The sequence below is a fragment of the Nestor notabilis genome, unplaced genomic scaffold (assembly GCF_000696875.1).
Source record: "Nestor notabilis isolate BGI_N333 unplaced genomic scaffold, ASM69687v1 scaffold32677, whole genome shotgun sequence".
Classification (NCBI taxonomy): domain Eukaryota; kingdom Metazoa; phylum Chordata; class Aves; order Psittaciformes; family Psittacidae; genus Nestor; species Nestor notabilis.
Genome location: NW_009938367.1, coordinates 3,816 through 13,901, shown reverse-complemented (window position 1 = coordinate 13,901; position 10,086 = coordinate 3,816). Strand labels below are relative to the sequence as shown.

General features: G+C 50.1%; 2 protein-coding genes across 2 annotated transcripts in view; one reads left to right on the top strand and one right to left on the bottom strand.

The window, feature by feature from the left end:
* The first annotated feature begins 67 nt into the window (after positions 1-67).
* On the top strand, positions 68-3,500 carry SNF8 (SNF8, ESCRT-II complex subunit). Its single transcript, XM_010019285.1, has 7 exons — positions 68-115; positions 592-730; positions 1,033-1,137; positions 1,777-1,849; positions 2,467-2,608; positions 2,769-2,843; positions 3,263-3,500. The coding sequence occupies exons 2-7, from the start codon at positions 592-594 to the stop codon at positions 3,398-3,400; spliced, it is 672 nt and encodes a 223-aa protein (XP_010017587.1). The 5' UTR covers positions 68-115; the 3' UTR covers positions 3,401-3,500.
* A 2,266-nt stretch (positions 3,501-5,766) lies between these two features.
* UBE2Z (ubiquitin-conjugating enzyme E2Z) overlaps positions 5,767-10,086 on the bottom strand; it is a 7,080-nt gene continuing 2,760 nt past the window's right edge. The window contains exons 3-6 of the mRNA XM_010019284.1: positions 9,305-9,416; positions 8,661-8,773; positions 8,037-8,127; positions 5,767-6,276 (exon numbers count right to left, since the gene is read on the bottom strand). Of these exons, the coding sequence (XP_010017586.1) occupies positions 6,106-6,276; positions 8,037-8,127; positions 8,661-8,773; positions 9,305-9,416 (487 nt within the window). The 3' untranslated portion in view covers positions 5,767-6,105. The remainder of the gene's footprint in view (positions 6,277-8,036; positions 8,128-8,660; positions 8,774-9,304; positions 9,417-10,086) is intronic.

Sequence of the window (10,086 nt, the reverse complement as noted above, 5' to 3'; positions counted from 1 at the left end):
GGGTTTGGTTCTGGTCCGTGTGTTCCGTCAGCGCTGGCTCCATCATCCCCTTTTCCTCCTGCAGGCAAAGTACAAGGAGCGAGGGACGGTCCTGGCCGAAGACCAGCTGGCCCAGGTGGGAGATCCCCTTGTCCTGGCAGCGGGAGCTTCATTCCCCCTCTGCTTTGGCATGCCGAGTATTACCTGCGAGCAGCATGAGTGGTGATGGTACCTGTTAGGCCGCCTTCCCTTCAGGGAGCGGGGCTGTTTGCTGCAAGCCTCCCTCGGCCTCCCTTCTTGAGGCTTCGGCAGCGTCTCATTTCTGTAGAGCTCTTTCTGCCCCTCTTCTGAGCCAGCCCCTTGGTGCAGCACAGCCCTTTGCCTGGGCTTACCTCCGCTGTGCTCTGGCATTGGTTTGTGTTCCGTGTTAAAAGTGTCCCTGTGGGGGGGGCTGATTTTTATCCTGTTTCCTTCCTCCGAGGCCACTGGGGCCAGCAGCACCGGGCAGGCAGCACATCAGAGACCTTGAGGTCCCCCTCAGTGCCTGGTGGGGGTAATGGTGGCATTAAATGAGTGTTAAGACAGAAACACCTCTCTGCGATTCTCTTTCAGATGTCGAAGCAGCTGGACATGTTTAAGACCAACCTAGAAGAGTTTGCTAGCAAACACAAGCAGGAGATCCGTAAAAACCCAGAGTTCCGGGTCCAGTTCCAGGATATGTGTGCAACAATCGGAGTGGATCCTTTGGCATGTGAGGAACAGGCACCAGGGTTAACACTTGAGGACGTGTCTCCTTGTTCTCATGCTGTAAAGAGCTCACAGTGAAGCTGGTGGAAGCTGTCCTTGAGGAAAGCTGATGGTGTTCTGATGCCTGGGGCTTGTGATTTGGTGGGATGCACCTTTGGGTGCTATTTACTTAAAGGGGTGGGGGAAAACATGTGGAGGTGACCAAAACAGAGGCTCTTCATTAATAGATCTGAGTCCTGACAGCGAGGTTTGTGAGCAGCCTGCTTCCCACCACTAAGGAAGGATGGTTTTCTCCTTTCCTCACAGCTGGTAAAGGATTCTGGTCAGAGATGCTGGGAGTTGGAGACTTCTACTACGAACTGGGTGTGCAGATCATTGAAGTTTGCTTGGCTCTGAAACACAGGAACGGAGGTGAGGATCCCACTCGTGTCTGGTTTCGAGGACATACTGAGATGCCCAGTTTTGTTTCTGTTGTCCCCCAAAAGCCTTGTGACAGCTACAGCACTGGGAAGCAGCCAGCTTGATGGATTCCTACAGAGATCAACCAGCTCTGCTCTGTTTAGGTACCAAAACCACAACTCACAGTATTTTGGGTAAGAAGCAGGGGTTAATGACAGTCTCGAAGGAGTACGAAGCTCTAAGTTACTGCTTTGAGCCTGGCAGTGAGATTGTCTCAGAAGGATCACAGCAGTGTCCACAAGAGTTGGAACACCACTGATAAGTGCCTAATTAAAAGATAGTAGAGGTTCTTCACTCCAAAAGGGCAATTGGAGACCAGGAATGGGCTGCAGCAAAGCCAGCTGAGACGTGAGTCTGATACATCAGTGGCAGGAGGCAACAGCTGACTGCTGCATGTTAGTTCTGGGACCAGAAGTGACTCAAGGCTTATCTCACCCAGCACTTGATACTGGGAACAATGAACAGCCCCATGTAAAATGGAAAGCAGGGGTGAGCCAGTGGCAAGCACACAAAGGACCCTTGACTGCTCTTGCTGGAGTGATCTTGCTGCTGTGCACTAACACTTTCCTCTCCCTTTCTCTTGGCTCCTAGGTCTGATAACACTGGAAGAACTTCATCAGCAAGTGCTGAAGGGAAGGGGGAAGTTTGCTCAGGATGTCAGCCAGTGAGTGTCTGTGTTGCAGGGGATCGGGTGGCATTTGGGATAAGAAGGGGGTGACTGATTTCAGCAGCACTTGAAGGTGCTGCTGTTAATTGGAGTCCAAATTTGACTCCTACCAATGGAGCCACTTACACGTGACCCACTGTTAATGACTTACCCAGTTCAGAAAGCAGCAGCTTGCTTCCCCTGGCAGCCCTGAGGCACAAAGGACCCTTGTCTTGAGCTGGGGACAATCGGTTCCCTGCAGATCCAGCTCTCTTGCTGCCAGTCTGCTGAAGCTGAGTGGCCTCCCAGGCTGTAGGGAAGGGACTGATACCCATCACTACGGGAGCAGGCAGGACACAGCTCAGCATGGTCGCTAACTGGGGCTGAAGTGTAGCACTTGCAGCTCAGGTGCTACAAGTGTGTCTCTAATGTGAGTCTGCCCTTCGGAAGGGGGGCACAGATACACCAACTTAATTCTAACTGGCTTTATCCAAATTACCTGAAACTGCAGCAAGTTCCAAGGAGCTCTTAATGCTCAGAGCTTCTGCACATCAAGTCTTCCTCACTTACAGAATGTAGTGTGTATTTGAGAGAGGCTTTTGCTTTAAAGCCTTGCACTGACCTCTGCTTCTCAGGGACGATCTCCTTCGTGCAATCAAGAAACTGAAGGTCTTGGGGAATGGCTTTGGGATTATCCCTGTTGGTGGCACGTATCTGGTCCAGTCGGTGCCAGCTGAACTGAACATGGATCACACTGTCGTCTTGCAGCTGGCAGAGGTACTGAGCCAGGAGACTTTAAAATACAACCTCCTTGATAGAACCTTAGTGCTTCCATGCCAGGGAACTGTAGAGCAGGCCTGTAGGCAAAACAGCCCCCACTCTTCTAACTACAGACTTGTCTTCACTATGAGCACATGGTTTTCCCCTCTCATTTCAGAAAAAGGGCTACGTAACAGTCAGTGAGATCAGAACCAGTCTCAAGTGGGAGATGGAACGTGCAAAGCAAGTGCTGGTACGTATGAAGGTCTCGTGCACTGTGGAGCTCAGTGACAGCGTGGAGGGACTGCTCCCACAGCAGACACTTGCCTGGGCTGTTACCATGGCATGCACAGGGGGTCCAAAGCTGACTACACACTGCATAAACATACCCTGAGGAAAGCAGAACCTCAGAAGCTGCAGATGCTCCTGTGGCTTCACTCATCTCCATTAAACTTTGGCTCATTAGCTCAGGTCCTCCGTGAATACGCACAGTGGACATGGCCGCGTGTCTGAACTGTATTTCTCCTGATCGAGCTGAGTAAAACTTACTGTAGCCCAAATTCTACGCCCTCCTTTACCCTAGAAATAAATGTGGGGTCAGGCCTCCATTGAGAATGGGTTGTCAAGCCATTTAGTTGAGTTTCTCTCTCAGTTTCTGCTCTCTCTGCATAGGAACACTTGCTGAAGGAAGGAATGGCCTGGCTGGATACGCAGGCAGCAGGAGAACCTCAGTACTGGCTGCCTGCTCTCTTTACAGAGCTGTACTCTCAGGAAATCACTCCAGAGGAAGCCAAGGAGGCAATACCTTGACTGCTACGTGTTCTGTGCCTGTGTTTGGTTCTTCTTGTGAGGTTATTTGCATATCACCTGCAACACAGGGACAACGGACTTGAAATAAAGGCTTTGTAAAGTGTCTAGCTTGAAAAGTTTCCTAAGACAAATTCACACGTGCTTACCTCTGCGTTTCCTCCTCTGCTGGGGGGGGGAAATGCCACTTACCATTCCAGACAACTGATTCCCACAGCAAGAGGAAGCTTATCTAAGCTGCTACTGGCAACTGCAGTCTGGGAGAACACAAGTGGGACTCTGGCTAAAGAATCTTGGGAGCCAGCGGTGACGCTGAGAAGCTGCTCTTAGTCCTCTCTGCTCTGTAAAGGGAGTTGTTGTTCCCACTAAGGAATAGCACAGTCTAGATTCTGCCAAAACAAACTTTATTGCACCAAAAAAAAAGAAAAAAGAAGATCTTATGTACAATAGTATATAAACAGGTATCTTAGAGTGACTCTTGTGCATATATTTTCAACTCAATTAGGTCTAAAAATCTGTTGCTAAAACATCTCTGCCTAAAGCAGTCATTTGAGGATTGTCACTTTGAAATGGAAACATTCAGAAATGGTAGGACAGACAACATTAGAGCTATAAAACTAATACTTCTCTTTTACAGCCACATGCTAGTTATGTGAATAGTGTCCACGATAAGGCATTTTCTTGTCTCGTTGTATGGGTGGATGGTAACGCCACATGCATCACAAACAGATGTCAGAACCAGCTCTGCCTTGGGAAGGCAGCAGAGCCACAGCTCTACCCACAATGCTACTGAATGGTGAAAAACAACGTGACATTTACAATGGGATTAGAGAGGCAGTGAAGTAGCACACAGCTCTCAGGAGCCCCCGCTGCCTCCCTGGGACCTCATTTCAGGGGGTACACCGCTTTAGGTACTCTCATCTGGTGTATGGGTTGAGTGAGTCCTGTGTAAGTTCAGCTTTCCCTCAAGGGAACACAAGGGTTTCGGTGTAAATCAAGCCAATGACAGACCCAGGGGAGTTTGCTTGCTAAAGGGAACTAAAGGTTCCCAAGTTGTTAAGCGGCACCTGAAGGATTCAGGAATGTTTCCACCTCTCAGAGCTGCGGAAGCAGCAGCGTGCAGGCTTCTGAGTTCTGCAAGAGTTCTAGAAAGCAGAGACTGAGAAGAATTCAGTGACACATGGGCATTGCCTTTCTGTACAGAACACAACAGGAGGTCTTTTGGGCCCCTCTTTCTGCACTTCTTTTAGACCAAAGATGACCACTGGAAGTTCTCCCACCACCATCAAGAGCCTGAAACAGGGCCCAGCTGGTGGGAAGGTGTTTAAGGAAAGTGGGAGAGGACAATGTGCAACTTTGTGCTTAGCTTTCTATCAAAGCTCCCATCAAAATCATCATTAACAACAAAAACCAAGTAGATTGAGCTCTTTATCAACAAAATACTCAACTGCTCCCATCAATCGTCACCAGGCTCGGGCACCTGGAGAAACAGGTATTTTACCTCCACGCAAGGAATACATCTTTGATGTAATGGCACTTGCAGCCAGCAGACACCTCTCCAAGAGAGTGGCCTTTGCTCACAGTAAAAAGCTGCTGTTTAAAATGGTTAAATACACTGAAGTGTTCAGCTTCGCACGCTCGGCTGGCTTGTGCTCGGCCGGGTTTGGCAAAGGGATTTGTTGGTAACAAGGCGTACACACCTCTGACAAAGTCCACCCAGGAACAGTGGCTTCCTTGGCTACAATTCCCCTTATTCTAACACGGATCAAGGGAGCAGCAGGGAAGTGGTGGCAGGAGGAAGGAGGGAGGAGAAGAAACCGTGCCACTGACTAGAGGTGGGAAGCAGAGTACTTCAGTGAAGGAAACAGAACAGCTCCGCTCAGAGCAGCCAGCATGAAGTATCCTTAGAATGCTAAATCCCAATCAACACCTTAAGAAAACAATACACAAACTGGACTTCTTAAGTGCTCCTCCCATCTCTGAGCAACGATTTCCTCACCCTCCCTTCCCCAAAACACCAGGATGAACACAGCTGCACTCGATATATGGATTCCTGCAGTTTCCACTTTTCATCCGCCCCTTTGCGCCTGAAGTCTCGGTGGATGGAGCCACCCAGGGCTCGAGTAAAGCTTTCAGAAAGGAGCCCAGATTCCACCACTGCTCTTTATCTTTGGTCTGTCTAAAACAGTATCTAGAAGAAAGACATCAGGTAGCTGGGCTCCACAGAGCAGAGAGGCTCCCAACCTGCACAACACGGCGCGTGGGCCCTGTCACACCATCAAAGCACTCCCACAGCTACAGCTCCACGTTCAGCACGGCCCCAGGGAAGGGCTCACTGTCTAGGAACAGAAAAGCTGTAAAGAGGATTTGCAGTCTAGATCTCATTCTTTAATCAAATGGAGAGAAAAATAATAATAATAATAATAATTAAACAACCAGTGTAGGTGTTTCCAAAAAATAACCTGATGCCACATGCTCTGGCTTCCTAGCGTAGTAAGTACCTTTACGAGTAGCCTGTCACAAGCTGGGCTTTGTCTAGCATGAAGTCTTCTCATTGAGCGTTCTCCACCAGAGCAGTGAAAGGAGCCTGAAGATATCCCAGTTTTCTCCACTCTGGCCTTGGTTTGGTTGTCAAGTCTGTCAGGGGTACTCTCGAGTGTGAAGACAGAACATCCCCATGGGTTGGCCTCTCCACCGTTACCGCAGCTCTAAGCTTTAGAGCAGCCTTGAGTGTCTGTCTCTGTCTCGGAGGAGCTGCTCTCAGAGTCTATTTCTGTATTCTCCTGCTGGTGTTTCTCGTGCACCTTCTGCCGAATTCCTTGCAAACGCACTAATAGGGACTGATAGTCAAAGTGGCCTCGTTTCTCACCAAAAGGGTCCTGCAAGAAAACCACAGATAAGCCTGTTAACACAGCCCAGGATCCTTCCTGCAAGAGGCAGAAAGAAGAAAGCTGCGTAGTAACTGGGCAACAAATGGTCAAAGACTTCAAGGTTAAATCTTAACTTAGGAGGGAGAGGCCCCTTAACTTCCCACTCTGGTGGCAGAGGTTGAAGCCTCTGTTAGTTTCTGTTGGGAGTCTCTTTTGGGAAACCTTGCGAACCTCCACACCAGGTGAAAGGCCAGGCAGACACGGGCTGGATTTCCACTGCCAGCCCTGAGGAAGTGAACTGCTTCAGAGACTTGGTCTCAGGACTACTCCAGAGAGGCAGAGAAAAAGTAACAGATGAAAGTCTCTGAACTCCAGAGGCCAAAGATTTGGCCCCACTTCATTTTAGTGCTACAGACCTCGTCCAGATGGAAGCACCACTGTCCTCACTTTAAAACCAAGGTCCCTGCCGAGACGAGGCCAAGCCAGAGGCAGAGTCTTTGGAGATCATTTAACATTTGCTGCTTTTATCCCCTTTCCAGGTCGAAGACACATTGCCAGGGCTATAAGGTGGAGTTTACACTGTCCTATCTGATGGGGATCTTTGGTACAAGCCAACATCTGGCTCCAGAGTTACCAAGAGAGCACATCTGGCAAGCACTCAACTGATACCGAGCCTGGTATGACACCAACACCATCCCTCCAGCACGTTGTGCTCCTGTTTCCTGCACTACTATTAACAAGTGCAACCAACCAACCCTGGAACCGAGCACGACACCATGATCTTCACAAACCCTGGAGAAAGCAAGTGGGCCCCAGCTCCGTGAGGAGGAAACAAGAGTGGGCCACACCTGACAAGCCTCTAATGTCACCGAACTTCACCGCATGGCTTTCAGTTCAGTAGCCCATGCAGCTTGAATCAGGCACAGACCTTCCTCATGGAAGTTTCTCGCTCCAGACATGAACTCTCCTGCTCTGGGAGTGCTTTCAATTTCTGAATTACACAGCCACTGATGGCACCGACAGGAAAAAAGGGCTCAGAGACACAAGATATTAAATCAACCACCTCCATCTTTTCTTAGAAGTGGAATTTCTCAATGAGTCAGACAAGAGGTGGTGGATGAGGGAGGGAGACACGGCTGTTCACATGCAAATAGCTTGGCAATCTAGTCTTTAAAGTCTACTTTCCTGCAGCAACAAGCTCCTGTATTCAACCTGTCTAGATGTGTCTGCTGTGCTGTCACTGTTCCTCCACCCCTTTCCTCCCCTAGTAGCTTTTGACTCAGCCACTTTCAACCGTACCTGACAGAGCAAGAAGTGTCAGAGAGATGCTCCTATCTGCTGCCTGAGCAAAGAAACCTCAGAAGAAGAGAAACTACCAGTTACCCAGGAGGAAAGGACTGCAGAGGAGTTCAGTAGCCACCAGCATTGGATAACCTGCACGTGCCCTCCCTGCTTAACAGCAAATCCACCGGAAAGCAAACTGTACGTACAGGTTCCACTGCTGAAAGAAGTATCTGCCTGCTTGGGGAGTGGCTCAGGTCCAGCACCCAGCCTTGAAAACACTGCATGGGTGCTCTGAACCTGGGCAGAGCAGTGCTTTACCCACAGGAACGTCTCGGGTCTCAGACTCATGATTGGTTCAGAGTTGGAGCAGACATTGCATAGGGAAGATCCATGTACTCCAGGTGCTACACGTTGTTGTTTGTCTCCATGGACACACCCTTATCTAAGGCAGCGTGTTATCAACAAGAAAATCATCTGCCACTCACCTGCATTGTCTGTCCTTGGAGATAAAGTCTCTCTTTACACACCCCTTCATAGAAGTCGTAGTATTCCATGAAGGATTTCTCCATTACACCCCTGAATGCAAGAAGAGAGCAAACCATCAGCACAAATGACAACGTTACAACAGCCACATCATCCAGGGCCACACCATCCCACTGAACTCCAGTTCCTGCAGTCACCATGGACACCCAGACAGGGTGTCCCAGGCCACCACCAGGGTACAGCGAGGCAGGAGCAGAGTGCAGTGAACCACAGCAGCACTGCAGCTGAAGAGCTGCTGCACGTGCTCCCACAGCAGCTGCGCTCCCCTCCCTCCAAGAGGTTCTTTTCCCCCCCACCTCCATCAGACAAGGCCCATTTATTCCCCAACCCAAGTCTGAGGATGCAGCCATTGTATTCACTAACACAGCCTTTGTCAGTGCAAGCTCCTGGGCACCACGCAGATGCAGCCACCCACTTCAGGGCAACCAAAACGACTCTTTGCTGGACAGGGCAGAGTTATAGACTTGCTCTTCCCAGAAGCAACTCTCAGGATCTCAGGAATAGCAGCTGGAGAGGTTTATCCTGCTTCCCCACACCCACTTTCCCTCCCTGCCTCTTTTCCATACCGTAGTGGCTCAGGACAGGGACACTTTCCTTCCAGCATGTCACACACTGCTACGCGGATGGTCTCGTGCCGAATGCACTCGTTATAGTTCTTGCTGTCCCCGGGGTGTCTCTCCTGGAAAGAGAATTTGGGCCAGTGAGTCCACACAACTGCAATGGCTCTTCATGTCTCCCTCCTGGGCCTGATGAATCCCACTGGTGCACGAACCCACCCTGGGTTTGTCTGCTCTGTGTGTGCTGAGCTCATTTATACCGCAAGTGAAAAGCTGGCAAGATCTGACATGTCTCCAGAGGCTTGGAGACCATGAAGACCTGAGCACTGTGGTTCCTGCATGTGCCATGGAAGCCATTTCAGGAGCCATGTAGCAGAGAAAGGAAAAGCCATCCCATCTCCCCGGCAACTTCTCGAGTGCCTCATGTTCTTCAGTTACCTTACACATCGGAGAGCTAAGCAGCCTCTGGTTCAGAGCTGGCTTCCAACTCCCCCTCAAGCTCTGACTAGAGGCAGAGCAAGCTGGAAAAGAGCCAAGCAACATAACCTATTTTCGTCCCCATTCCCAGGCCGGGATCTGCCACCCCAAGCAAGGTGTGGAGGGAAGAGAACCAAGAGCTGCAGAACCAGGGCTGAGCCGCCCCCCGCTCTCACCTGCTCAAAGCCGGGCTCGTTGTGATAAGGGTTCTCAGTCATCAGAGACTGGATGGAGATGAGCACTGACGAGATACACTGTGCTGGGCTCCATGCAGGCCCGGTCCAAGTGCTGAGGCATCAAAACAGAAAAGCAGCAGTTAAGGAGGCAGGATTGGCTCAATAAGCACCATCCCTCCAACTACCACGGATCAGAAAGCTCGGGAAAGCACGGCTGCACCTCACAGGGATGCGACAGGAAGAGGAAGAGCTGCTACAGATACAGAAAGCACCGGGCAGGGAGGAAGTTTGCAGGGTCCAAGTAATTTATTCTCTCAACTAAATGAGTACTTTAGCTTGAGTAAAGCAGGAGGGGCTGGTAAACCCCCTCCACTGCGTCGCACATGAGGAAAAGCAGCATTTCCAAGCATTTTACAGGGAACTTTGGATGTGTGGCTGTCATCTCACACAGCAGCCTGCAGCAACGCTCCCAGAAGTCAAAACCAGCAACTTCCCAGCACTGAAACCTGATTTTCAGACTCCGAGAAGACAACCACTCGTGGAGTCTGTAACGCAGACACTCAGCACAAGGATGGCCATCAAAAGCACTCATGGATGCTCTGCTGTAGGAATAAGGTGCCCGTTTCATACACACAAAAACCTTTGCACAGAACAGCACAAGCAGAAAAAGCTGTTCTGCTGCTTGCCCTTAATATCCTAGTTCCAGATACAGCCCTGTCTCCCTGTGAGCTGAACAAGGATGTGCTGACCCACATATGATCCTCCTAAATCCCTCTCCTTCG